This window comes from Coturnix japonica, chromosome 28 (genome assembly GCF_001577835.2).
Source record: "Coturnix japonica isolate 7356 chromosome 28, Coturnix japonica 2.1, whole genome shotgun sequence".
Classification (NCBI taxonomy): domain Eukaryota; kingdom Metazoa; phylum Chordata; class Aves; order Galliformes; family Phasianidae; genus Coturnix; species Coturnix japonica.
This window is the reverse complement of record NC_029543.1, coordinates 2,199,775-2,226,948: the sequence shown is the minus strand read 5'-3', so window position 1 is coordinate 2,226,948 and position 27,174 is coordinate 2,199,775. Positions and strand designations below refer to the sequence as shown.

Sequence of the window (27,174 nt, the reverse complement as noted above, 5' to 3'; positions counted from 1 at the left end):
AGAGCGGCTCCTCCTGCGCGGGGCATGACGGGAAGGGCGGTCCTCCAAGTAGGCCCAGTGCGATGCATTGAGTTTTGCAGGGCTGATGTATGGATCCTATGCTAATGTATGGATCCTATGCTAATGTATGGATCCTGTGCTAATGTATGGATCCTATGCTAATGTATGGATCCGATGCATGGCACCGGTGGGGGGGGTCTCGGTGCATGGCACAGCGTGGTGTGCTCCTGGTGCATGGCTTCGGTGCATTGCAGAGCCACAGTGCATGCTCCAGTGCAAAGCAATGCTGCAAAGCAATGCTGCAAAGCAATGCTGCAATGCATGGATGCAAAGCACGGCTGCAAAGCATGGGTGCAATGCATGGCTGCAAAGTATGGCTGCAAAGCATGGCTGCAAAGCATGGCTGCAAAGTATGGCTTCATAGCATGGCTGCAAAGCATGGCTGCAAAGCAATGCTGCAAAGCACAGCTGCAAAGCGTGGCTGCAAGGCACAGTTGCAATGCATTGCTGCAATGCATGGCTGCAAAGTATGGCTGCAAAGCATGGGTGCAATGCATGGCTGCAAAGCACGTCTGCAATACTGACTGCATGCTCAATGCTCAATGCACAGCCCTGGTGTTTGCAGTCCTAGCACACGGCATGGCCACAGTGCATGCTCCAGTGCATAGCACGGCTGCAAAGCACGGCTGCAATACTGGCTGCAGCCTCAATGCACAGCCCAGCAATGCAAAACAGCCCTGGTGTGTGCAGCCCTATTATATGGCATGGGCACTGTGCATGGACCTGGTGCTACAGCACAACCCCAGTGCATGGCTGCAACAGACAGAACAGCTCCAGTGCATGGTGCAACCCTGGTGCACAGCCCAGAGCACAGCACCATGCACAGCCCCACAGCTGAACCCTCTCTGCCCCCTTTAATGCACCAGCCCAAGCTCTAACCCACAGCAGCGCTGCAGCCACACGGAGCACAACACACGATGCATGGAGCACAGTGAACCCCCCCCCCTCACCCAGCCCCACACACTAACACACACCTCCCCCTTGATGCCCTTCTCACCCCAGAGGGGCCCCAGCACGATGTGCACACTCAGCTCTTTCCCAGCCCTGGCTATTTAAAGCCAGGCCAACACTTCCAACCCTCTCCTCCCCCCTTCAATACGAGCCATTGGACTTTCTCCTGCAGCCATGAGTGCTCGTTCAACCTCAGCTCCTATATTCACCGATGGTGAGGACTGCAAGGCTGCATGGAGGGAGGCCACGGCTGCATACAATGCACCCGACACCCACCTGGAGATCATGGGGAAGCCGGTGATGGAGCGCTGGGAGACCCCCTACATGCATTCATTGGCAACTGTGGCTGCTTCTAGGGGTAATGGGGACAACGAGTGGGCACTGGGGGGGCATTGGTAGCCTATGGGGAGGATCTGCTGCCCAATATTCCTATTGCAGTGGGGTGGGAGGGAGGGGGAAGGTGGGGGAGTGTTTGGGGCTTAAGGAATTCAGAGGGGGTTAATGTCAAGGGAAGCCCCCCCAGTGTTCCCCCCTTCATCCCCAGGTGGCCGCGTGCTGGAGGTGGGCTTTGGCATGGCCATTGCTGCCACCAAGGTGCAGCAGTTCAACATTGAGGAGCATTGGATCGTGGAATGCAATGATGGCGTGTTCCAAAGGCTGGAGGAGTGGGCACGAGTGCAGCCACACAAGGTTTGTGTCATGTTGAGCTACGTTGGGCTGTGCCATGCCATGCTGTGCCATGCCATGCTGTGCCATGCCATGCTGTGCCATGCTATGCTGTGCCATGCTATACCATGCTATACCATGCTATACCATGCTATGCCATGCCATGCCATGCTGTGCCATGCTATGCCATGCTATACCATGCTATGCCATGCCATGCCATGCTGTGCCATGCTATACCATGCTATACTATGCCATGCCATGCTGTGCTGCCATGCCATGCTATGCCATGCTATGCTTTGCCATACCATGCTGTGCCATGCTATGCCATGCCATGCTGTGCCATGCTATGCCATGCCATGCTGTGCCATGCCATGATGTGCCATGCTATACCATGCTATGCCATGCCATGCTGTGCCATATCATGCTATACCATGCTATGCTGTGCCCTGCTATGCTTTGAGTCCATGGGGCTCAGCCCCCCTGTCCTGCTCCCCCCACAGGTGGTGCCACTGAAGGGGCTGTGGGAGGACGTGGTGCCAACGCTGCCGGATGGGCATTTCTCTGGTAACACACTGGGGGGGGGTGCAGGCATTGAGCCCCAGGAGTGGGTGAGGATGGGGGTTCAGATGCATGGAGGGAGGGGGGAGCGAATGTAAAGGGGGAAAATCAGAACATGAGGGTGAAGGGGGAACCCTACGGTGCCATGGGGCCTCTCCCAGATGCCCACTGCTCTCCCTGTGTAGGAATCCTATATGATACATACCCGCTGTCTGCACAGACCTGGCACACGCACCAGTTTGCCTTCATCAAGGTAGGGCAGCAGGAGCGGGGTGGGAGGTGGGGAAGCTGAGTGTGGTGCCTATGACCCCCTTCTATCCCCCCCATCACTGCAGGACCATGCCTTCCGCCTGCTGCAACCCGGGGGGGTCCTCACCTACTGCAACCTCACCTCGTGGGGGGAGCTGCTGAAGGGCAAATACAGCGACATAGAGAAGATGTTTGAGGTGAGGAAGTGGGGGGGGGGCACACACTGCCACCAGCCTGGACCCCTCCTGTGGGTACCTCAAGGGCATCACAGCTGGCACCCAGATGGCTGAGAGGTGCCCCCCATCTCCCCCCATCTCTTGCAGGAGACTCAGGTGTCAAAGCTGCTGGAGGCCGGATTCAAGAGGGAGAACATCAGCACGACGGTGATGGAGTTGGTGCCCCCCAAGGAGTGTCGCTATTACTCCTTCCCTCGGATGATCACCCCCCGTGTGGTGAAGCACTGAGCGAGGAGATCCAATGGCTGCAAACCCACAAGGGGCTCACGCTGTCATTTACCCTAAAAACACAATTCTTTGTTAAGTTTTGGGTCCATTTCCATGCAGAAGCCAAACATGCCAAGCCAGGCAGGAGGAAAGATGGGTCAAATCCATTAAATAAGACCGAAATGCTTATTTCTGAGCAATTTATTCTTGCCTTTCAGAGCTCACCTCTAACTGCAGACCATACCTTGCACTGGGTGCACAGCACAAGGCTTCCCACAGCACATCCAGTGCCAGACCAATGCAATTCTAGCTGCTCTATCAGGATGTGTTCTAACCCTTGTAGGGTTAGAGCTGAGCTCAGGGAGACCACAGGGTTCCCTTGGCTTTGTGTTGGTCCCCTAAAGGACCCCAGCACTGAGAGCAGCCTGCAGCAGGGGGGGGACCCAACACATGAACTACTTGCATTGTGAATAGGAGAACAAATCCTGCACATCCCAGCTGCTACAGCCCAGCTGTGTGTTCTACCATGCCCAAACCATAGACTTAAACAGCCCCACTCAGCAGCTTCAACTCCTAACGAAGCCAAAGAGCAACCCAAGGTTTCATTCTTCCCTTCTCCTGGCCATTTATTTCACTCAGATCCCACTGCTTGTCGTGATGTGCTTTTAAAACAAGCAAACACCCTTATAAGAGCAATACAACAAAGACAGGGCAGCATCTGAACCACGTCCAGTTTTATTGGAAGGCCTGTGAGAACAGATATATCTTTGTGCGTAGAAAGCAAGTAGGTGCCGCAGGCAGTGAGTGGGAGCTCATAAATAAGAGGTTATTTCCTATACCAGATCTGAATCTTCTTCTCACGTTTGATTTTCTTCTGCAGCTGCAAGATTCCGTACAGCAAAGCTTCAGCAGTGGGTGGGCAACCTAAAGGGGGGGAAGGAGGTGGGTAATAGCAGCAGCTTCATGCTGGTATATCAGCACTTGTGGCTGTGATCCTACCTGGTACATAGATGTCCACTGGTACAATGCGGTCACAGCCCCTCACCACGGAGTAGGAGTAGTGGTAATAACCCCCACCATTGGCACAGCTGCAAAAGAGGCTCAGGTGAAACATTAACAGAGGCAAAGGAAATAATTAAGCTGGCACTGGAGGTGCAGTGGGGTAAGAGGTGGTTCTGGATGTCATGGGGACTGAAGGCTGGGATGAGGCTGCACTCGTGGTTATGTGTGTTCAGAGCTGAATCAAAGCAAACTGAACTGCTTCCTCAGCTCTCACAAAGCAGATATGGAGGAACCTCTTTACACACTGCAAAACCTCTACGGTTTTTTATGGTCACATCCACAAAGGATGTTCCTAGAACTCCTCCTGTCCCACTCATCTTGGGCTTCAGCCTCATTCGGACCCAGCAGCACCAAGTGAAGGGGTCAGTTCTGCTGTGCCAACACAGCCAGAGATCCACAGAGCCCATATTTGATGCTGCACAGTGGAAATGTTCAGTTCAAAAGCAAACTCTGGGATTCTGAATATAGACAAACCTACAGAGATAACCACTAATAAGCAGAATCTGTCATTGGGAAGAGCCGGGAGCTCAGAGGGACCTCCTCATCAAGAAGGAATTTGTACTTAGTTTATTTAGTTATGTATCAAAACCTTTTGTCAAGGGCTGAAAGGAAGAGTTTGGAGTTCCCTCCCACCCAGCTTAAGGCCGTTACCTTCCCATGGACACCACATAGCGAGGCTCCGGCATCTGATCGTAGACCTGCAGGACACAGAGACATCAGAGCGTTCTCCATCCACACACAGCCACCCTCGAGGCGTCCGCCTGTACCTTTCTCAGGGCTGGAGCCATTTTGTTTGTCAGGGTACCCGCCACGATCATGACATCAGCCTGACGGGGGCTCGCTCTGAACACCACCCCGAAGCGATCCATGTCGTAACGTGGAGCTGCCATGTGCATCATCTCCACAGCACAACACGCCAGGCCGAACGTCATCGGCCACAGGGAGCTCTGCAGTGGAAAGAGAGGGGACATAGAATGGGCTGGGTTGAAAAGGACCATAATGATCATCTCATTCCAACCCCATCTGTGTGCAGGGACACCAACCAGCAGCCCAGGCTGCCCAGAGCCACATCCAGCCTTGAATGCCTGCAGGGATGGGGGACCTGGCCATTCCTCTTTCAATGCAGCCCATGGTACAGCTGGGCTGCACACACACACTGCTGGCTCATGCCTAAGGGTTAAGGGGGGGTCACACTGAAAGCAGAGACCCAGAGCAGGTGGCCAACAGGTTAAAGTGCTTTAAGACAACAGCAGCAACTCACCCTCCGTGCCCAGTTGATCAGGTCATCCAGCTTGGTGACGATGTATTCCCCTTTGCTTGTGGGGACGTAGGATTTCTTGGGGACGACAGCTGAGCTCTTGGGCTGCGCTTGGACGGAGCTGAGAACAAACAGGTGCCTCTGAGTTATTAAGGATGGAACACAAGGGAGATGTCATTGCTCAGAGAGCTTTGGGACTCCCCCTGTGAGCGGAGCGGGGGCTGTTACCTGTCTGCATGTTGGGCTGGGGGTGTCTGATGGAGCAGCCGAGCAGGAGGGGAAATCACAGCGCTGGGCCTGTGGGAATGAGAGACGCTGCCACCAAACCCCAACTGGGTTGGACGGCAGAGGTGGGGGAAGACCCTCAGCCCCCCCCCCATCCCATATCCCATCCCATCTCATATCCCATACCCCATATCCCATATCCCATATCATACCCCATATCCCATATCCCACATCCCATCCCATATCCCATACCCCATATCCCACATCCCATATCCCATCCCATATCCCATATCCCATCCCACATTCCATATCCCATCCCACATTCCATATCCCATCCCGTCTCCCATATCTCATCCCATATCCCATATATCCCACATCCCATCCCATATCCCATATTCCATCCCATATCCCATATCCCATACCCCATATCCCACATCCCATATCCCATATCATACCCCATATCCCATATCCCACATCCCATCCCATATCCTATATCCCATCTCAAATCCCATATCCCATCCCATATCCCATATTCCATATCCCACATTCCATATCCCATCCCACATCCCATATCCCATCCCATATCCCATATCCCATCCCATATCCCACATCCCATCCCATATCCCATATCCCATCTCAAATCCCATATCCCATCCCATCCCATATCCCATATCCCATCCCATATCCCATCCCATACCCTACATCCCATATCCCATATCCCATACCCCATATCCTATATCCCATCCCATATCCCACATCCTATCCCGTATCCCATATCCCATCCCATACCCCATATCCCACATCACATCCCACATCCCATATCCTATATCCCATATCCCATACTACATCTCATATCCCATCCCATATCCCATACCCCATATCCCACATCCCAACCCATGTCCTATACCCCATCTCAAATCCCATAGCCCATCCCATATCCCATATCCCATACCCCATCCCATATCCCACACCCCATACCCCATACCCCATCCCCACTCACCTCCAGCCCAGCACAGCGCACCGCTGGATGCCGACACCTGCAATGATAGCACACATCGCTCACCCCCATCCCATGTCCTCCCTCATTATCCCCCAGCCCCTCATCCCACCCCACACCCCACACCCCCATCCCCTCCCGTCCCACCCCCCGGCCCCACTCACGTCCCACGGCCGCCATGTCCCTCAGCCCTTCAGGGGACCTCTGGGCCGCGGTGCAGCGCACACAACGCTCCGACAGCGCTCGGTCCGCGGCCTCAACACTCCGGTAGGAAACGAGGGCGGAGCGGGAAGGTTCCGCTGGCGATAAAGATAAAGCGGATGGCGGCTGCGTGAACGCGGTGCCGGTTCGGCCCACGGTTCGGAGCACGTAAAAGAATAAAAACACAAAGCGAGACGTCCCTGGGTGGGCTCGAACCACCAACCTTTCGGTTAACAGCCGAACGCGCTAACCGATTGCGCCACAGAGACCCGCTGGTTGCGAGATGGACGGAGCGCTGTGGGGAGAGACCCGACCGCCGCCCCGCGAGAACCCCCCTGAGGGACCCCCATTAAATAACACCCCATTACGAGTCAGCTGACAGGAAGTGGGAGAGCGGCCGTAACACGCAGCCGAAATAGCTCAGTTGGGAGAGCGTTAGACTGAAGATCTAAAGGTCCCTGGTTCGATCCCGGGTTTCGGCATCACGTTTTTGACATACCCAAAACCTCCTTTTTTTTCCTCTCTCATAACCCCATTTTTAACCTCATTCCCTTCCAATTGATTAGACAACCATCACCCTTATATATATATATATATATATATATATAAATGAAATGAAGCTTTGCCTTGTGAGCACCCCCCCACACCCACTTAAAGAGCCAGGAATGAATTTGCATCACTCAGAACCGCTTTTATTCCTGACACCTTTAATGACAGATAAAGGCAAAGCATCGCCACCATCCCATCCATAGGGCACAATACCCCCCCCAACACACACACACACCCACTGAGCCCATATTAAGGCCCATATTAAGGCCCATATTAAGGCCCATATGAAGTGGATGGAGCAGCAGCACAGCATTGAGAGCAAGGACTGAAGGTATAACAGCTCCTGGTGGTAACACAGAGATGATTTAAGAGGCTGGGATGGAATGGGAAAGAACCCGCTGCCATTCACACACTGTCTGCAGCCACCGGTTGAGCCTGAAGCCTTTTCCTCTCCAGGATCTCTTCGTCAAACTCTTCTCTCTCCCTACAAAGAAAGGCTGTTATTATTATTAAAGCGCAACCCCAAAGGCTTTAAGCTTTACTCTGCATTCAACCATCCCCTGTACTTCAATGAGAGCAATGAGGAAAGCTCAAGAGATGCTGAGCATTATTCAGGTACCTTTTGCTCACAGAGGGTCCTTTCATGTATTTCTCTTCTGCCTCTTTGTAGTCTATATCATCCACGGCGGATATGGCGTAAATGATGGCCTATAAAAGCATTTTGGGGGTTCATTTATACTAGCGAGAGAAAACACCTCAATTATGAAATTAAAAGCAGGGTTCAAACTGGTTGAGTGTCCTTAAATCCCTTTGGAAACCTGGATGGATCTTTGTATAGGGGAAACCCATTAGGTGGCACAGCTTAGTCAGCACAGCCAGGATGCTGATTCCATAAGGAAAATATGATTCTCTTAATGTTAATTCTGCTTCCAGCCCTTACTAATGTATCCCAAAGGAAAGCTCCTAAGGAAATCAATTGGAATCACAGTCTCTTTGAGCTCAACACCATTGAGTTGGGTTCTAAAACACCCCCTTGGAACACTGCATCAGTCTTATCTTTAGTTATGTTATCTACTTTAACATCCTCTTCATTCAGCATTCAGTGTTTACTTACTTCAGGCAAAAGGACATCTGAAATAAACTTCACTCCATCCCCGAGCAGTTGCTGGAGGTTGGATGTGTCTATTTCATGATACGCTACTTCCTTCAAGTAATTCACCACCAGCTCCAGCTGCTCCTCGTCCTCTAAATAAGTTTCGATGCAGGTTCCGTGTTGACGTGAACTCAGAAAGTCCTTCATCCACCTGGATTCCTTCCTGCACTTTAGAATGGCCAGAAGATGCTCCTCAGCTCCTTTGGTCTTCACAATGAACTCCACGATCTTTTGGTTGGCTTTATCTCTCGCAGCCCTTGTTCTGTCGGGCAGAAGTTTCCTGGAGGGTTTTTGAGGTGAAGTTTCTAACACTGAATCCTCCAGATCTTCCTCTGCTATGCTGGGAAAGGTCATTTGGGCTGAGCTCAGCTGGTACTGCTTCTTAACTGGGCAGCCTGCAAGCAAAGCCACCACCATTCATACACATATAAAACAAGGGGTTTTCTGGCACATACAGGCACCAAATAAGGGCTTTCTTTTTAAGGATTCTTCCTTCCTCCTCTCCTGAAGGAGAGACTCACCTTGGAAAATAAAACATTGAAATGAATGAGAGCTTTAAGAACTTGCTCCAATGAGAAGCTGTTAACAAGCAGCTCACACGTTCTATTTAACTCCTATTGTGGGACTGAAAGCCTGATAGCACAACCAACAGCACGTGGTGATTTTAAGTGTGCCCCCACCAGCCCAACTTGTAACGAAGTAGAGCCAACTTTTATCTACTAAAAGGAACAGAAAGAACCTCATTCACTTACTGATATCATCAGCAAAGTATTCCAGAAAGGATCCTGTAAATGAATGGCAACCTGAAAAACCCAGAGAACAGGTTGTTATCAACCCAGCTACGCCAACAACAGCCTCAATGTGACCTCGCATCTCCTGGCCCACAGCACAACACGGGACTTACCCACTCTGATGCGATAGTCAGAAATCAATTGGATGCACCACTCAATTTCTTGGCGATAGTCTTTTTTGGCTTGGTCCTGTAATAAAAGGAGCCACACATAGGTCTGAGTTCTACCTGTTGGAGCTACAGGTAACAGCAACTAATCAAAGCTCATGTATAGCTTTTATATTATCTTATTATTCCATTCAAAGTGAAAATACAGTTGGAACCCTAAACAACCAGCTGCCATCCTCCCCCCAATGCTCTCAGCAGCGTCCATAACCCCACCAAGGAACAAGCAAGATTCCATTCCCACAGTATAATCTACTCTGTGCAACACAATTTCCTTTATGCACTTAACCGAATGGAAATGGTTACATGGGAGAGCAGCCAACAAACTGAGAGCAGACACTGGGGTGGGGTAAGCTATACACTGTATACAAAATGTTTTTGTATGGGCTGTAGCGACCTTGTGGTTACTTGTAGCACTTACAATCAGGTCCTGCTTTTCCTTGCAGTCAAAGTGCTTCAGGTTCCGAAGAGATACTGATAAACTAGACACAAAAACCCCACAGTTAGGGATATAAGGATATAAGACAATCACGTCGTGCAGCTGCTGGCTCAGAGGGGTTTCACCCCTTCCCCAAAATCAGGCTGAGGAATTCACTACCTCTAATGGGCTAAACCAGAGGAACCTTACCTGACCCCAACCCTCCCTTCTCCATCTAGGAGCTCAGCACCTGAGCACAACCCACAGCGTTCACCTTTTATTATTCTTGTCACTCATGTTCTCTTCTATGAAGAGCACATAGGCTTTTCTGTATTTCCTCTTCACATTCGTTACCTGCAAAGAGAGAAGTCTGACTGCTATCCTCCATGTCTCCCATCCTTACAAAGCACTTTCTGCTATGCAATGAGCCCGTGCTTACAGCACCACGATGGAGCATCTCTGTCAGAGCATAAAGAATGTATTTCTTTCTCAGAGAAGGCTGCAGTCATCTGAATACAGGAGCTCAGGAGGAATCCTCTGCTCCAACATCAGCTAACAGACACCACCCACATTTATTTCCTATGTGCTTTATTATATGCAAGTTCTCTATTACCCACACAAGACAAAAAGGGCAAGAAATGCTCGAGCTGCTCTCACCACTGCTGGCAAATATGGGAATTTTTGCCACTTGCACCACACCAAAATCCCTTTGTCAATCGATTCTGGTTCTATAAGGAGGAAAAAAAGAGATAAGAAATAAAGGTAATTCATGCTGCCTCATCAGCCTCCTTTCACACAGGGAATATCCAGTGAATCCTGCCTTGATGCTTTCACACATCTCAAGTGACAGAACATCCTCCCCTCCCTCAGGGCAAGAGCTCTGAACATACAGAAACCATATGCTATATAGAATATAGCTCAGAAATCATAGATCCTTGCCCATTTTCACACTGTTTGGCAAGAAATGCTGTTCCAAACAGCTTTCCTGCAGCACCTAATGAAGGTGTTTTATATAGGCTGAACAAAGTTGGATTTGTTTGCTAGAAAGGTCAGGTTTCACAATCAGGTTTGACCATAACTTGTCAGCAAGTCAGCAGCACATATAAACCAACAAGGCACACTGATCATAGTGAGGGGTCGGGGAGATACACCCACAGCTCACCTTGATGGGACAGAATGCTGGGAAGTTCTTCCTCATCGTCATCATCATCATCTACCAGATCTGAGAGGTGGGACAGCTTCTCAGAGAGCGTCCTCTCAGAAGAGAGCCCAGAGGGCTTCAGTCCTGCAATGGGAACACAGCACTGTCAGTGTGGTACAGCCATTGCCCTAATGCCAAGTATGGGTGTGAGAAAAGCAGTGTTACACCACAGCAGTGTGAATTGTGGGGTGCCTGTAACAGCACACAGAGCTCCACCTCCTCTGCCTGGGGAAACACAGGGCAGAAAAGGGAAAGGAGCAATAGGAAAGGATTCTGCTTTCAGGATTCTGTGCTATTCTTCATACAACCTGATTTCCCCAGCACTTAAAACACAGAAGAATTAAACCCAGCAGTTTCAGAACCACCCCCACAAAAGCCTAACAGCATTCTCCAAGCGTGATAAACAGCGCTTGTCAATCAGAAGGAATGGAGGCTCCACACCCTAAGAGCAACCTGCCCACCTTCCTCTTCCTCAAAGTCAGGCAGATGGAACTCCTTTGCTTTGTCCATAACCACAGGTGGCTCGTCCTCATTCTCCTCTTGCAGCTGAGAAAGAACACCATCAGACAGCACTGTGCAGTCAGACAGGCCAGCTGAGGACTCAGGGCTGTTTGTGCACTCCCTTTCTCTGCACGAGGACGTGGTCGTGTTGGTCTCTTGTTCTCCTTTCAGTCCTTTCAGATTCCTCGTCTGTTTTCCTACATTTCTACTCTCACTCCCAGTGTTCTTCTCCAACACGGAGGCACTCTTGGAAGCTGAGCGCAGTGCCATCCCTTTGGGTTGCTGCCTGGTGCTCATCCTGCTCCTCTCAGATAGCACAGAGCTGCAGGCTGCAGACAGAGCAGCACCCCCAGCAGGAGTCTGTCCTTGGCCTTTGGAGGAACCATTTGTAAGTGAGCCAGGTGATCCTGCACCTCTCGCTCTTTCCCTTCCTTGCTTATTCCTTTCCTCCTTTAGCTTCAGTGAGGGTTTATTACTCGTTAGGGACTTTTTCAACACTTTGGGCTCTGGTTTTTTCCCTCTTAATGCCATTGGTGATCCCATTGCCATGCAGTTTTCACTGCCTGACTTTGATGTATTGCACAAGTCCCCATTACCACATTTTGATGGGTTTGTTCCATTTTCATTTACTCCAGGTCTCTCCTCCAGACTTAAAGAACATCCCAGGTTTTGTTTCTTCTTCTCAGTCCTCAAATCAGGGCTATTTCTCTGTTTCCTTTTCCTATTGAGGCTCTCAGACTCCAACTGTTCCTTAGAGAGTGACTGGCAACGGGTTAAGGGGGAAGATGAGAGAGACCTGGCACTGTTTGCTTGTGATAACCGAGTACTCGGTCCCTCTTTTGAAGGTGACACTTCTAAGGTTGCTACGTCTTCTTTCAAAGAATCCAAGGCATATTTAAGAGCACAGCGATACTTCAGTTCTTCCACGGCCTCAATGGGATCCACTTTCTCACCTGGTGAGGAAGAACAGGCAGTAAGCACAACAACCCTTGTTAGCTCACAGGAAATAAAGAGTATATTTAATCTACATTATATCCCTCTCCTAAGGCAACATTGAAACCATCTGTGACTTCTGAGGTGAAGAATGCAAGCAGGCAGCACAGGCTAATGATACCATGCAGGAACATACAAGTTTCTTCCCCATTGGTTAAGGAGAAGCCTTAAGAGTATTTAGCTTGCTTCCAAACCTCATGGATTTAATAGGGAGACAAACACCCCTGGAAACACAATATAACTATTTCCCACCCATTTGAAGACCTGAGCTCAAAACACAGAAGGCAACAAACGTTCTGAGCTGTCCTCACTTAAGTTAGAGACGATGTCCTCAATGCGTGCTTCCTCCAGGGGCACAGCATCCTCCTGCTTCACACTGACCCTGGAAACACAACAGAACGTGCCTATAAACCACCCTAGAGTCATCACTCAGTTCATTCCATGGAAGCCTTCAGATAAAGGCTTACACAGAATCACACAGAACCACAGAGTCACACAGAATCACAGACGTTTTGTTGCTGATGTTTAAGAACCTGTAACAGCGATACCTCACCTTTCTTTTAGGCCTATTATTTCAATCTCCAGCGTCTCCTGCGCGTTGGCTATAGGTGGTTCCTCAGCAAGCCCAGCCTTTGGCAAAACCTATATGAAAAGATGTAAGAGCAGGCACGTAAAGTGCTTAATGAGCTTGTAAAGTGCTTAATTAGATTGTAAAGGCCACAGGACAGGCCTGACTTCAGCAGCAATGCATTCTGTTGTTCTTTAAGCAATGTATTCCTGTTTTCTTGCCTCCAATGCCCTCAGGGAGCTGATAGCAGCCACCTCCAGCCCTTTACATGGATGACAGCCATAGATGAACCCCATGGGTTACACACACCCCCGTTCCCATCCTACCTTGGCCGGCCACAGCCTCTCCTTCCATCTATACAGGACGTACCCCCCGCTGGCCATGTCAGCTCCTCACACAGCACAAAGGAGAAGCCCTGGGAGCTCTAAAGGAGAAGGAATCAACCATGACCACAACTCGTTCAGCTCCTCCCTCCTCCTTTAGGCCCTCACAGGGGGTAACGCAGCACTCGATTAACGCGCAACCGCCATCACGAGGCACTTTAACTCCAAAGGGGGCACCAACGTTCCTGGGGTAACAAATCCCGGCCTTGAGGGATGGGAAAGGCCGCAATTTCGGCCTTAAAGGACCGGGATGGAGGAGCCGACCCTCCCCGCTCTGAGGGAAGGGACGCCGCCGCCTTCTCCTCACACACCGCGCCTCCCTCTGCGCATGCGCTGCCGTGCCCCCATAGCAGCACGGCAGCCAATCAACGCGCTGCTTTTCTTCCTTCCCGCCCTCACCACACGTTGAGAGACAGCCAATCAGAACGCTCGGTTCTCCGTTAGCCCCGCCCTAACCACGCCTCCCTCCCGCTTCCGCCTAGATGGTGACGTCACGCGGTGGGCGGAGCGATGGGCGCCATGTTGGCTCATCCCGCCCTCAGATCTTGTATTGAAATCCAGTTTGATAAAGAAACGCCTTAAAAACAAACGATCTCACCTCACAAAGCACTTTGTACCCGGATTTCATTAAAAACAACCAACCAAAGCAACCAGAAATGAAGATAAACCCATCGTCCCCAGCACCGTTAACGTGTTACAAGGGCTAATGAATGCTCTGTAGATATTGATCTCCATTGATCTCCATTGACCTCCATTGGTCTTAATTGATCTCTATTGACCTCCATTGGTCTTAATTGATCTCTATTGACCTCCATTGGTCTTAATTGATCTCTATTGACCTCCATTGGTCTTCATTGGTCTCCATTGGTCTTCACTAATCTCCATTGATCTCCATTGATCTTCATTGATCGCCATTGGTCTCCATTGATCTCCATTGATCTCCATTGGTCTTCATTGGTCTTCACTAATCTCCATTGATCTCCATTGATCCTCATTGATCTCCATTGATCTCCATTGATCTCCATTGGTCTTCATTAGTCTTCACTAATCTCCATTGATCTCCATTGATCTAAGAACGCCTACCAGTGTTAACTGGAATCCAATGGAGGCATCAAACCCCACTGCCAGCCCTCCCAACCCAACACAGCACACCCAAACCGGACACCAGAACAAATTAAAGCACAAATCAGAGCTCATCTACCACCTAAAGACACCAAGGAACTGCAGGCAGAAATTTGGGGGGGGTCCGACCCTTTTATCCCCCCTGCAGTGGGGCTGGTGGGTGCAATGGGGCTGGAGACCCCTCCATAGTGATGCCTTTGAGGGCTATTTACAGGACTCTGTTGTTGAGAGAACTCTTTGTTGGGAAGAGTTTGTTTGTGTCTTTTTGTTTCCCTGCTGTTTGCTTCTCGTTTTCAAGCTGCTGGGATTCTCATCACAGAAGCCAAAAGATGGTGGGTTGTTGTTGTTGTTGGAAGACGGAGTCGCCAGCACTGCTTCCCTATGGGGTGAGGATGGACACGCACAGGGATGCACCCCATGCTGCCATCCCTATGGCCACCCCGACAGCCCCTCTGGAAGCCGGGCACCATCAGCTCCTGCAGCTCGCCCCATTGATGGGCACAGTGGGCACAGCAGGGAACCCCTCCAGCTCCTCGGATGCAGCAGCAGCCTCAGTGCTCCCCCTTCCCCTGGGACCCCCCCGGTTCCTGGAGCAGTCGTGGTGTCCGTGGTTGCCCAAGCGGCTGGAAGCCACCACAGCTTTCATGGCAGCCTGCAAACAGAGCAATAAAGCATTAATGTCTAACACACACACACACAAACACACACTCAGCCCCACTGAGCTCAGCCCTCAGATGAGACAAGGTTTGTGCAAGGGGAAGGAAAGCTAAAGGGATTACCTTCAGTTTCCTCCTGGCATTGAACTCCTGCAGCTTCTTCTGTGTGCTGTCCATGTGGGCAAACTTAGCAGCTTTCCCAGTGACCCAGGGATGCTCCAGAGCCTGATAGACCGTCAGTCTCTTCTGGGGGTCCAAAACGATCAGTTTTCTGACCTGCAGCCAATTTCAGCGTGCAAAATAGTGTCATTTGTCAAGTGCCCCCCAGTGCAATGATCAGAAGGGACCCTCTTGGTGGGCTCATGGCCTCATGTTTGCAAGGGACACAGGAGCAGGAGGCAGAGAAGCATCGAGCGTGACACCATCCTTACACTCAACCCATTCATTTCACTGCCTCAAGCCCTGCCCTGAAGCTCAATGACTCACCAGGTCCTTTGCATTGAGGGAAACCTCATCCCACCACGGGGACACGAACTCGTAGTCGCAGGTGAGGATGCGGCTGTACATGTATTGATCCCCACGTGGGTCGAAGAAAGGCTCGAAGCCACAGAGCCTGGAAGGAGGCAGAGGATCCCCACTGCCCCCAGGCCCCACATAGGGACATGGCACAGCGAGGGGCTCGCATCCCATAACGGTACTCACAGGATGTAGGTGATGACACCCACCGACCACATGTCGACCTCAGGGCCGTAGGGGCAGCCATGCAGGATTTCAGGGGCTGGAAGCAGAGATGGGGGTTAAAATCCATTAAGAAACCCCTTGTGGGCACCTCCTGTGTGCAGAGCTCAGCACTGAGCTGGTTTGGGTTGGGGACTGATGACAAACAGGGCTCATACAACAGAGCTCTGCCACCCATCCCCATCTCCTTCCAGTCCCCATCTCCTTCCAGTTCCCCATTCAGGGCTCTTTGTGAGGCAGGACCCCCCTCCCAAACCTTCCTCTCCCCCTTTACCCCCCATATCCCCACTGCTCACCACAATAACCCGGCGTCCCACAGACAGTTTTCATGGTGTCCTGCTCATCCACGATCTTAGAGAGCCCGAAGTCACCTTGAGGACACACAGGAAAGGGTCAGACTGATGGGTGCCATCAGGGTGGGAAGCCCCGGGGGGTGCAGCCCCTCTGCACAGCACCCACCAATCTTTAGGGGCGCATCGGGGGACAGGTCTGCATACAGCAGGTTTTCTGGCTTCAGGTCCCGGTGCACCACTCCATTCTCATGTAAATACTGCAGGGAGAGACAGTGGGGATGGGGGGAGGAAGGAAGGGCTTCAGCAGGGCAGAGGAAGGATCCAGCCACTATGGCACTGACCTTCCCCAGACAGCACAACAGTGATGCTCCCAGCCCCACAGTGATGCTCCCAGCCCCACAACCCCATGGGGACAAGGAGACCTTACCGACACCGCCTCCAGGATCTGCTTGACCACATGGGCTGCATCCCGCTCACTGTAGAACCCCCTCTCCACGATCCTGTGGGTGCACAGCAGTCAGGATGAACCCTCACCCCCCCATCCCCAACCCCATAGGGGCGTCCTTCAGCCCCACTCCATCCTCACCCTCCTTTGGGGCTGTGTCCCCTACCTGTCAAAGAGCTCTCCCCCTGTCACCAGTTCCAGCACCAGCGCGATCTCCAAGGGTGTCTCAAAGATCTCCTTCAGTTTGATCTGAAAGGGATGAGAGTGGGTGGCATCAGATGGGGCTGTGCCATTGGGATGGGGCTGTGCCATTGGGATTGGGATGGGGTTGTGTCATTGGAATGGGGCTGTGCCAATGGGATGGGGCTGTGCCATTGGGATGGGATTATGCCATTGGGATTGGGATGGGGTTGTGCCATTGGGATGGGGCTGTGCCATTGGGATGGGATTATGCCATTGGGATTGGGATGGGGTTGTGCCATTGGGATGGGGCTGTGCCATTGGGATGGGGTTATGCCATTGGGATTGGGATGGGGCTGTGCCATTGGGATGGGGCTGTGCCATTGGGATTGGGATGGGGCTGTGCCAATGGGATGGGGTTGTGCCAATGGGATGGGGTTGTGCCAATGGGATGGGGCTCTGCCATTGGGATTGGCCCCTGCTGGTACCATAGGACCCCTCTCAATCCCACCATATTAATTCCAGTTGTGGCAGCACTGGCACAGGTACACCCCACTCATCCCCTCCTCGCCTGTTTGTTTCAGCACAGATCTGGAACTGACTCACTCTCTTTAATCACACCATAAGGACAAGGCAGGGGATGAGGAGAGCAGCACACACCCTGCTGCTCCTCCTTGGGACTTCAGGCCCATCAACTCAAAGAGCTGAGGACACACATTGACTTCACAGCCCCATCCCTGCTGCGATGCCACCTCTGCAGGCTGTGGCACCCAGAGCCCTAAAGAGCAGCACCCAGATGGGAACAGCAGTGCTCTGTGCTGAAGGAGAGTGAAACAATCTGCATCCTCCTTATCATTTTCCCTTCAGATACCATGCAAAACCTGCACAAACCCTTTGTGCCCATGCGGCGATGCTGGAATTAACAACCTTCCCTTAAAAAGAAGTCCAAAATGCAATATATATATGTGTATATATAGAGATCCATTAACAGAAAACAGAGCATTTCACGCTTCTTAAGACTTTTGTGACACTGTGGATTTCATGGGGCTTTAATCATTACCTTCACAGGCCGGGTGACGAGCTGTGATACCCTGCAGGGCCGGCGGCACCGCGCGGCAGCTTACTGCATTATAATCATACACAGAAGCACTATAATTTTCCTATTAACTTCAAAAGTTTACAATCCTATTATCATCCACCGGCGAGGTTGGTGCTGTATGATAGCGAATGGACCGAAGGCGTTGCTGTATAGGAGATGTAGCAGCTGCCTGCAATCACTTCCCCCCAACTACTCCCATAGAAACTCCATGCTCTGAGCACCAAAGCACCCATGGGTGCTCCAAACCAAACGTGGTGGCATTTCTGTGTATGAAACATGGTCCTCTCCTCTGCTGTGTTGGGATGGAGGAGCTGCCACCCCCAGTGCTGGGTTAAGGGGATGTGGATGGAGCCCCTCGCCCTCTCTTTGCCTCTTATCTCCCCTCGCAGCGTTCCTTGCTGATGGGCAATTGGCTTCGGTGCTCATTTCATCTCCTCAGTGGAAATTGCTCAACAAATGGAAAGCTGAGGGTGATGGGGAGGAGGGCAGGGGGGTGGGCAGCTATGGAGGGGGTGAGCCCCATTGCATTGTGATGGGAAAGGAGGGGATGGTGCTGAGTGGGGCTGTGCTGTGCTATAGGGCACCAAGGGGTCTGGGTGGGGGTCATGGGGTGATGGCTTTACCCAGTGCCATGGGGTGGGGGCAGTGAGGCCTCATACTCACAATGTTGGGGTGCGAGAGGCGCAGCAGGACCCCGATCTCCGTCCTCACAATCTTTTTGTCAATCTGGAAAGGCAGAACCCACAGAGATCCATCAGCAGCACAGCACAGCTCCCCACAGCAGCAGGATACGGCCCAGAAATGGAGCCCATTGTGCTCCAACCCCCCCAACCCTGCACTGCAGAGGCTGGCATCTCCATGCCCATCCCCATCCCCCTTCCATGTCCATCCCCACATCCCCATGTTCATCCCATGTCCCCATCCCCATGACCCCATATCTATCCCCACATCCCCATGTTCATCCCATGTCCCCATCCCCAGGACCCCAACCCCACACCCCTCATCCCTCCCAGCCCAGCATCCCACCAACACTCACTGTCTTCTTCAGGATCTTGGCAGCATATGGGCTACGTGTGCCCTTCTCCTCACAGCTGTACACCACGGAGGTGGCTCCCCTGTAGGATGGAGGCATAGAGATGGGGAGGGGGTCCCACTCCACACCCCCCCCCCCCCCTCACAAAGCCTCCCCCAGCCCTGAGCTGCTTCACCCCGCATCAGTTCCAGCTTTCCCCACTAAAGCCATTTTAATTAAAACTGAATCCTAAAGGCGCTTTAAAGCCATAAGCGGCTTTAAATGCACACACCCCCCCCGCCCCATTCCCCAACCCCCCCCTCTCTTCTCCCAGCTCCAGGATGAGCTCAGTGGGACCGTGGATGCTGCAGGACCTGCCCCCATCCCAATCACACAACAAAACCTGCCACAGAGCAGAACTGCTCTGCCTTACAAAGGAAGAACCTCTCCCCCCCCAGCTCCCACCGTGCTGCTCAGCTGCCCGTCACTTTCAGATCTTGTTAATAATGTTTTCTAACCACTGGACGGTGAAATCAACCCATTTCTTCAGGCCATTATGGGGCTAGTTTGCAATTTCATCTTTGCTGCCCGGCTCCTCGGAGCAGATTAATTCTCACCCCCTGAGTAATCGACCACACTTTATTGCTCTTTGGCTTTGACACCTTCTGGGACACGTTCAGGTTCTGGCTCAAGGCACAAAGCATCTCCCCCATCCTCAGTCAGCACCAAACCTCCAAAGGTCAAAGCCCAAAAAACACCTTTATTTGCACCAAAATCTCCTTCAAGAACAACCCATTGCTGCCCACAGGTGACCCTTTGCTGCAGCTCCACAGCTCCCAGGGGGGGGCCCTTCTGAAAACCACTGCTCTGCTTTAAAGAGGAGAGAGGATTCTGCAACCCATCTGCTGAGCTGGAGAATTGCATTCCCATGGCAACAGCAGAGCTGGGTACTGGCAACAGCACAGGGATGGGGATGGTAAGGGGTTGGGGATGGTGAGGGGATGGGGTTGGTGAGGGGCTGGGGATGGTGAGGGGATGGGGATGGTGAAGGGGCTGGGGATGGTGAGGGGCTGGGGATGTGAGGGGTTGGGATGGTGCGGGGCTGGGGATGGTGAGGGGTTGGGGATGGTGAGGGGCTGGGGATGGTGAGGGGCTGGGGATGGTGAGGGGTTGGGGATGGTGAGGGGCTGGGGATGGTGAGGGGTTGGGGATGGTGGAGGGGTTGGGGATGGTGAAGGGGCTGGGGATGGTGAGGGGATGGGATGGTGAGGGGCTGGGGATGGTGAGGGGCTGGGGTATGGTGAAGGGGAATGGGGATGGTGAGGGGATGGGGATGGTGAGGGGATGGGGATGGTGAGGGGCTGGGGATGGTGAGGGGCTGGGGATGGTGAGGGGTTGGGGATGGTGAGGGGATGGGGATGGTGAGGGGATGGGGATGGTGAGGGGTTGGGGATGGTGAGGGGATGGGGATGGTGCAGGGCTCAGCCTGCAGCACCCACAAAGCTGGGCAACCCCAAACCTTGGGCATTTCCAAAGCATTTTCTGCCTTTTGCTTCACATTTCCCATCACATTTTGAGCTGCACAGACCTTTTGCAGACCCCTCCCTGCTGCTCGAGGGATCATTTGAAGCCCCTCAGCCCCACTCCTCCATCACAGCCCTATGCACTCGCCTTCATCGCTGCATTCCCAATTATGGCCTCAGCTGGATCCGTGCTGCCAGCAGCTCCACCTGCCCTCCCTGCCACTGCTTTAAGGCCTGGAGTAAATACTGCAATCAACCTCGGCAGCCACGGCAGATAATTGTATTTGCTTTACAGATGAACTGGAAAATGTTGAACAATGGGATTTGCCAGAAGCCTGAGCTCTCTGCGGGTGCCTCCCAGACCCAGAGCCAGGATGGGATGTGGATGGACGGATGGATGGATGGATGGATGGATGGATGGATGGAGGGGTTGGGGGCTCTGGGCAGGGTCTGTCCTCAGTCATGCCCTTTTGCTGGGGCTCCTCACATGAGGGACTCATTAAAGCCTCAGGTTCATCTTCCACTTGCCCAGAAGCCAAAAGTCAGAGAAGAGACCAGCAACCCACTCTCCACCAATGGGATGAGAAGCGTTGAGCACATGGGGAACCTGAACCACGTCCTGCAAGACTTCAATGAGTGCTCCCAAAGCCACAACAGCAGCAGTGAGATCAACTCCAAGCTCTCCATACATCCACCCACCCACCCATCCCTTCCCCTGCACCCTTCCTAAAGGCCAACCCTCTGCATGCAGCCATTAAGCGTGATACATTCCCATACAGGGAATCCTCCTGCTGCCTCCCCCCCCTTGTCCCTTGTCCCCCCCCCATGCAGACGGTACCGTCCCAATTCAGGTCCCACGACATAGAAATCCTCCAGTGCAGCCTCACGGTGGGATCCATCGATCCAATACTCTCCATCCGTCTTGGAGGAAGGCATGGTGCCCGTGGGGGGGTCTCCCACCAGCTGCCAGGCAGAGCAGAGCCCAGCATCACCACCACCCCCCCCCCAGCATCACCACGGCCCCCCCATTGCGTGGCAGAGCACAGATGGCAGCGGGTGCTGCTTGGGATTACAGAGCGTGATGGATCTGCAGCCACAAATCCCCTTCCCACCAGGCACGTACGCTGCCTTTTTGGAGCTAAACCCCCCCAACCCATAACCCCACTTCTCCCCCCCCCCACCTCCAGCTTCCCGAGGCTCTTTTAGCACCCGGTTGTGCCCTAATTGTGCCCCACAGATGGGCGCTATGGGGTCTCCATACCCCAATTCCCGCACCCAGCCCCACACACCGCCACCCCCGCGGCTCATCCCCTCCCCGAATGCCACCCACCCGCGCAGCCCCACGGCCGACACGTACCGTTAGCTGCGGCGTGGCTGCGTGGCAGAGCCGTATCCCCCCCGGCGCTCCCTCATCCCCGGCTCAAGGCGGCTGCGGGCACGGTGGGCGCTGAGTGCGACCCCCCCGGGGTAGGATAAGGATCTTCGGCCCTGGGGTGGGGTTATAGATGGATGCGGTGATGGAGGGATGCGGGAGCACCGAGACGCAGGGAATAGGGATGTCCGTGCGTGGGGATGCGGGCCCTCAGGGCCGATCGTGCGGGGGGAGATGAAGGTGGGGACGCGGGGCTGCAGCGCTCGGGGACCCTCCCCGGCCTCATCCCCACCCGGAGCCGCTCCCACCCGGCTCGGCCGTGCCACCCCCCGGCGGCCGCCGTCACTACACCGCGCCCGTCCGCCCCGCACCACGCGTGGACCACCCCCCCCACACCCCACCCCACGGCCGCTCCATCCCTCGTGTGTATGTGCGTGTCCCCGCTCCCACCCTTATCTCATTACCGAGGTCGGGACCCCCCTCCTGCACTCTCAGCTCTCCCGGTGCTGCTCCGATAGATCCAGGATCCGCCCGGAGCGCAGCGGAGATGGGGGGGGGAAACCGAACCGGAGGCGGCTCCCCGGAGCGATGCGGCGGATCTCGGTCCCCCCCCCGAGGAGCGGCGCTGCCCGGTGTGACCGCACGGTGCCGCCGTCCGCCACGGGATGGGAACGGGAGGAATCGGGGTGAGGGGATGGATTCGGAGCCCATGGGGGCGGATTTGAACGAGGTGACTCGGGATGGGGCCGGGAATAGGGACAGGAATTGGGTAGGAATCTCGGCAGCACGAGATGCTCTTTGCAATGGGTTCCGCGGGTGTTTATCGGTGTATTTCATCACATCTGAGGGAGCCGAACCCAGCCCTGCCTGCTCCCAACTCAGTGCAACTTGTCTTTTGAAAGGGATGTTCTTCAAGGGAGTGACCTCGGTGCATAAAATGACTCTGCGTCGTTCCTCCCCGCCCTGCCCACACTGTTATAGTGCAGAGACTGAGGGGGGGAGGTTGGTTGGCATCATTAATATTTATCACCTCACCTACAACAGACACAATCCCCCATTTATCCACCCCAAAAAGAGCAGCGGGCTGCGTCTGGAGGCAGCTCCTTCCCCTTGTCAACCCACTGCTGTGCACTGAGGGCACTGCGCTCTGCCCATCCCCTCCACATCCCCCCCCCCCACATTTCTGCCCCCCAGGATGGAGCTTTGGCTGCCAGCAGCCCGTATCCCCCCATTATTAACAGAGTAAAGGCCCCAGGGCCCAGCAGTGCAGAGCTGGGGGCTGCAGGAGACCTTCAGCCTTTTGTCTCCAGCATTAAGGAATTAATTATTTTGCTCTCATTCCTCTGGAATAAAACCCCATTTTAGAGCAGCCTCGTGAAATTGCATTTTGTTTTCTTCCCCCCCCCCAATTCACTTCTATCTCATCACACCACCAACAAACCCAAAGGAGGGGGGAGCTCACCCAAGTGCTGCCCAGGCTCCACTCTGACCCATAGGTGGGGGTGAAGGCAGAGTGGGACCCCCAGCTCCCCCCCCCCAGGGTGATGGCAGCACCATATGAGCCTCCCGGTGCCTCCTGCAGCCTCTGCTGAGCGATGCTCAATTGTTCAGAACCGAAAATGGAAATGAATACATACTGTTAAAGTCCCCCCGGCATCCCCACCCTCCCCAGCGCCTCTCAGCCTTGTTAATTGAATGGCACCGAGCAAATGAGGTCAGAGCTCACTGCAGCCAGACAAGGACGCAGAGCACACCGACAGCGGGCAGGTCTGTCTGCTGATTGCTCTTAGCATTCCTGCCAGCAACCGCTCATTAAAAGCCTAAAAGGCAGCGTAAGCATCCGTCGGGTGTGCGCTCCGTCAGCCCTTCCCTCGTGGTTGAGGTGCAGGGATGGGATCTGAGCAGACAGGGGCTGTTCTGCCTGATCCCAACACACCCCATATCCCACAGCCCCCCATCCTGACCCTGCTCTGCTCCCATCTCCCTCACACTGTGCCTCAGTTTCCCCAGCAGACATCCATATCTCCACACAGGGACCACCCTTAGGGATGCTCTCAGCTCCTTCTCCATCCCATCTCCCACAGCCACCACCCTTAGGGATGCTCTCAGCTCCTCTCCATCCCATCTCCCACCCTTAGGGATGCTCTCAGCTCCTCTCCATCCCATCTCCCACCCTTAGGGATGCTCTCAACTCCGTTCCATCCCTCCCACCCCACAACCAAGCTCCTACAGCAGCCTCAAGCTCCCACATTTCCCTCTAGGAACAAAGGAAGCTCTTCCTCCACTTCACCCCCCCATTTCCTCTTTCATTCCTTTCCCTCTCTCTATTTTTTTTAAGTAAGGAATGAGTTGTCTTCCCACAGATGTGACTAAAAGCACTCTGGAAATGTCAGCCACTGCTGGAAAGGGACCCAGATAACATTTAGCTTTAGGTAAGAGAGTAGATTTTCTCCGCACTAATTCATATTTATAAGCTCTCCTGTTCCCAGGGAGCGCGCGGCACTGATAGCACTTGCTGATTGCTAGTGAGCAGTGCAGGGAATTGTTTTCATATCTGAGATTAAAGAGTGCTTTCTGCTCCCAGTGGCACCTGTGTATTTACGCTGGTCATTCTCAATTCATTCTTATAAGATTAAGACTGGAAATGGGAAATGGTTATAGAGTGCCGAGGCGGCAGTGAGACCCAGGAGGGGGGGATAAGGGGGGGAATACCCCCATTGGAGACCTGAGAACCCCTCTGGGGTTCCCTATATAGACCCAAGGATGGAGCAGTGTGGATAGACAGACAGCCACGCAGCAGCTTGATTCCTATTAGGGTTTTTCAGCACATGGAAAGGAAAAAGCAAAGCCTTTCTCCTCCCCGAGACTGAGGATTTGGGGAACTTTTGGGGCTTCATTTTGCTTTTGTTTCTCTCATCCTTGTTGGGTTCATGTTTGCAGATGGGGCTGAGCCTCAAAACACGGGGAGAGGGAAAAGAGCTGCGGTGGGACATGGAGAGTCAAGGGGAGGAGGGAGGGGAACGGGGTGGAAAGGGAAAAAGGCGAAAGGAGAAACAATGGCAGAAGGCACCCCGGGGACTTCCTGAGAGGTTATAGAAATTCAAAGTAAGCCTTAGAGCCTCAAAGCTGTGTCAGTCACAGCCCCGGCGAGGGGATCACGAAGGCTGCGGCCGAACAATACCGGATTGTGTGAAGAAGGTGGGAAATAAGGGGTCTCAACGGCTCCGCTCACACCAGCGGTTCCGCTCGTCAAGCACGCGTTCCACATGAATCAATTCTGGACAGTGCCTCGGCATAATCCCCTCCAGCCCCACGATGACAACTTGAAGGAGAACTCGGAGCTGAGTGACAGCAGACGGAGCGCTGACATGGAGAGGCCGCAGGACTTCCCTGCCCGGCCCCTTCCCCTCCTTTCCCCCTCCCAATAACTTTTCATGCACTGCAACCTCCATCCTGCATCCCCAACCCGCTGCTGGCAGCTCCTGCCCCTATGCTTACCATGGCTCTGAGTGGGGAAGGGCCCACACACCCCATGTAGCAAAGCCCCATAGGGGAAAGGAGGGGGGAAAGAGCTGAGATCAACCCCCTACCCCCAAAAAAAGAACATTATTGAGTGGGGAGTGAACAAAGAGCAGCCCAGCTATGGGGCAGGAGGGTTTAGGGGGGGCAGAGCCCAGCCAAGAGACCCCTCCCGTGTTAAGGAAGCATATGAAAGCACTGCTTTACCTGAACACCCAACACTCAGGACCTCCAGCAACAACTGCCATCCCCATTCAATGCATCCACTTGGAGGGATGAAGCAGCTGCCAGGCCCCCAAGCTTTAATTACCCCCTTATCAGGGGTGTGATGTGAGGTGTGGTTCTGTTAATTACTCCTCTGCAGCTGGAACCGTCCGTGTGTGTTTGCAGCTGAACTTCAAGGGGTTCTGACACCTGGTCCAGCTCCGGGATGGGGATGGGGGATAGGGAATGGGGATGGGGGATAGGGGATTGGGGGATAGGAATGGAATGTGATGGGTGATGGGGTGGGGAGATAGGATCAGGCACCGTGGCCTGGAGGGAGGGGGTTATGGGAAATTAAGGGGATGCGGGGATAGGGATGGGGATGTGAGGTGATAAGGGCATTAGGGCCGGGTAGGGGATGGGGGATTAGGGATATGGGGATGTGGTGCGGATATTTTGGCTAATGCACATGGGGTATGAGGCAACTAAGGGAATCGGGCATGGGCTGATCCAGGAAATAAGTGACGTAATGGGGATGGGGGATAGAATATATCTGAGTACAATACGCTGAATGACGGTTTACCGGTGGTCCGAGTTGGGTACTAAGCAGTGAACCGGCAGAATCAGGTGCACTAGGGGGTAGGAGCATGCCGGGGTTATAAGAGAATGGCGTCTCCTCGAGGATGGAGATAGGGAATGGGGGATGGGGGTTAGGAATGGGATGGGGGGGGAAATAGGAATGGGGTTAGGGATAGGCATAGGGGGTAGGGGATGGGGGTTAGGGAATGGGGATGGGGGATAGGGAATGGGGATAGGCATAGGGAATGGTGGATGGGGGATAGGGAATGGGAAATGGGGATGGGGGATAGGGAATGGGGATGAGGTTTAGGGAATGGGGATAGGGATAGGCATAGGGGGTAGGGGATGGGGGATAGGGAATGGGGATAGGGATAGGCATAGGGGGTAGGGGATGGGGGATAGGGAATGGGGATAGGCATAGGGAATGGTGGATGGGGAATGGGGATGCCATGCCATGCTGTGCCCCAAAGCAGGGCAGGGGATCCTGGTTGCATCTGGGAGCTGTTGGCCAGGACACAATGAGCTCCTCTGAGGTCATAGGGAGGATATAAGGATGCTCCTGTGGCCCCGGAGCTGTAAGATCCCATAATCACTTCCCCACCACTTTGTGCCTTTGCCCTCTGCCTCATTAGGTAAAGTGTGTATTATTAATAATCATATCAAGAAGAAAAAGCTGGTTTTGTCATCTCTGGATCCCGTTCCTTTCTTGGGTTCCCTGTTCCTGTTCCACATCCCTGCTCAGGGAGGCAAAAGGTATAAAGGAAACTAATTAAAAATTGCCAGTGTCTTCTGTCGGAGCATTTGGGTGCGTTCAGTGGTGAAAGACGAGCGTCTTGTTGCAAGGAAATCAATTTTACACTTACAGGAGCAGAATAAATAGAGGTGGTGCGTTAAGGAAGGAGGGTGGGAGGGGGTCTGAGGGTAGCAGTATGGGTGCTGTCCCTATAGGGTGCCCATCTCCTCCTGCCCCATTGAGCCCATATTGCTGTGGGTGCTGTCCCCATAGGGTGCCCATCTCCTCCTGCCCCATTGAGCCCATAT

The 27,174-nt window shown here is 53.3% G+C and overlaps 4 protein-coding genes and 2 non-coding genes across 6 annotated transcripts; 2 read left to right on the top strand and 4 right to left on the bottom strand.

The window, feature by feature from the left end:
- The first annotated feature begins 1,119 nt into the window (after positions 1-1,119).
- On the top strand, positions 1,120-3,116 carry GAMT (guanidinoacetate N-methyltransferase). Its single transcript, XM_015886363.2, has 6 exons — positions 1,120-1,369; positions 1,556-1,701; positions 2,178-2,241; positions 2,421-2,488; positions 2,571-2,681; positions 2,808-3,116. Exons 1-6 carry the CDS (start codon positions 1,186-1,188, stop codon positions 2,946-2,948), a joined length of 714 nt encoding a protein of 237 aa, XP_015741849.1. The 5' UTR covers positions 1,120-1,185; the 3' UTR covers positions 2,949-3,116.
- Positions 3,117-3,641: 525 nt separating this feature from the next.
- On the bottom strand, positions 3,642-6,763 carry NDUFS7 (NADH:ubiquinone oxidoreductase core subunit S7). The gene is made up of 8 exons (XM_015886369.2): positions 6,634-6,763; positions 6,473-6,509; positions 5,476-5,544; positions 5,251-5,368; positions 4,757-4,936; positions 4,641-4,687; positions 3,927-4,015; positions 3,642-3,851 (listed from the first exon to the last, which is right to left on the bottom strand). The coding sequence occupies exons 1-8, from the start codon at positions 6,647-6,649 to the stop codon at positions 3,754-3,756; spliced, it is 654 nt and encodes a 217-aa protein (XP_015741855.1). The 5' UTR covers positions 6,650-6,763; the 3' UTR covers positions 3,642-3,753.
- Positions 6,764-6,865: 102 nt separating this feature from the next.
- On the bottom strand, positions 6,866-6,939 carry TRNAN-GUU. The gene has a single exon. It is a non-coding gene; the product is annotated as a tRNA-Asn (tRNA).
- A 140-nt stretch (positions 6,940-7,079) lies between these two features.
- Positions 7,080-7,152, top strand: TRNAF-GAA. The gene has a single exon. It is a non-coding gene; the product is annotated as a tRNA-Phe (tRNA).
- A 188-nt stretch (positions 7,153-7,340) lies between these two features.
- PWWP3A (PWWP domain containing 3A, DNA repair factor) lies at positions 7,341-13,740 on the bottom strand. The gene is made up of 13 exons (XM_015886295.2): positions 13,335-13,740; positions 12,994-13,082; positions 12,752-12,822; positions 11,408-12,400; positions 10,908-11,030; positions 10,403-10,473; positions 10,020-10,099; positions 9,749-9,809; positions 9,277-9,352; positions 9,125-9,175; positions 8,334-8,767; positions 7,839-7,927; positions 7,341-7,703 (listed from the first exon to the last, which is right to left on the bottom strand). The coding sequence occupies exons 1-13, from the start codon at positions 13,389-13,391 to the stop codon at positions 7,625-7,627; spliced, it is 2,274 nt and encodes a 757-aa protein (XP_015741781.1). The 5' UTR covers positions 13,392-13,740; the 3' UTR covers positions 7,341-7,624.
- Positions 13,741-13,985: 245 nt separating this feature from the next.
- On the bottom strand, positions 13,986-22,419 carry LOC107325456 (calcium/calmodulin-dependent protein kinase type IV-like). The gene is made up of 13 exons (XM_015886346.2): positions 22,296-22,419; positions 21,817-21,947; positions 21,298-21,422; positions 18,961-19,039; positions 18,588-18,650; positions 16,812-16,894; positions 16,628-16,700; positions 16,367-16,457; positions 16,204-16,278; positions 15,872-15,947; positions 15,656-15,782; positions 15,293-15,445; positions 13,986-15,165 (listed from the first exon to the last, which is right to left on the bottom strand). Exons 3-13 carry the CDS (start codon positions 21,393-21,395, stop codon positions 14,983-14,985), a joined length of 1,101 nt encoding a protein of 366 aa, XP_015741832.1. The 5' UTR covers positions 21,396-21,422; positions 21,817-21,947; positions 22,296-22,419; the 3' UTR covers positions 13,986-14,982.
- Positions 22,420-27,174: the final 4,755 nt, after the last annotated feature.

What these genes read in the sequence shown, in the direction of transcription:
- PWWP3A (XM_015886295.2), bottom strand. Translation starts at nt 13,391, where the DNA reads ATGGCCAGCGGGGGGTACGTCCTGTATAGATGGAAGGAGAGGCTGTGG. An exon ending in TGACTTTGAGGAAGAGGAAG is followed by an intron (nt 11,031 to 11,407) that starts GTGGGCAGGTTG and finishes TTCCCATTGCAG; the next exon opens with GACTGAAGCCCTCTGGGCTC. An exon ending in GGACCCTCTGTGAGCAAAAG is followed by an intron (nt 7,704 to 7,838) that starts GTACCTGAATAA and finishes CTTTCTTTGTAG; the next exon opens with GGAGAGAGAAGAGTTTGACG.
- NDUFS7 (XM_015886369.2), bottom strand. An exon ending in TGATCAACTGGGCACGGAGG is followed by an intron (nt 4,937 to 5,250) that starts GTGAGTTGCTGC and finishes TTTCCACTGCAG; the next exon opens with AGCTCCCTGTGGCCGATGAC. An exon ending in TATGTGGTGTCCATGGGAAG is followed by an intron (nt 4,016 to 4,640) that starts GTAACGGCCTTA and finishes CCTCTTTTGCAG; the next exon opens with CTGTGCCAATGGTGGGGGTT.
- GAMT (XM_015886363.2), top strand. Translation starts at nt 1,186, where the DNA reads ATGAGTGCTCGTTCAACCTCAGCTCCTATATTCACCGATGGTGAGGAC. An exon ending in GCCGGATGGGCATTTCTCTG is followed by an intron (nt 2,242 to 2,420) that starts GTAACACACTGG and finishes CTCCCTGTGTAG; the next exon opens with GAATCCTATATGATACATAC. An exon ending in ACCAGTTTGCCTTCATCAAG is followed by an intron (nt 2,489 to 2,570) that starts GTAGGGCAGCAG and finishes CCATCACTGCAG; the next exon opens with GACCATGCCTTCCGCCTGCT.
- LOC107325456 (XM_015886346.2), bottom strand. Translation starts at nt 21,395, where the DNA reads ATGCCTTCCTCCAAGACGGATGGAGAGTATTGGATCGATGGATCCCAC. An exon ending in GCCTCTCGCACCCCAACATT is followed by an intron (nt 16,895 to 18,587) that starts GTGAGTATGAGG and finishes CATCCCTTTCAG; the next exon opens with ATCAAACTGAAGGAGATCTT. An exon ending in GGTGTCATCACCTACATCCT is followed by an intron (nt 15,783 to 15,871) that starts GTGAGTACCGTT and finishes GCCTCCTTCCAG; the next exon opens with GCTCTGTGGCTTCGAGCCTT.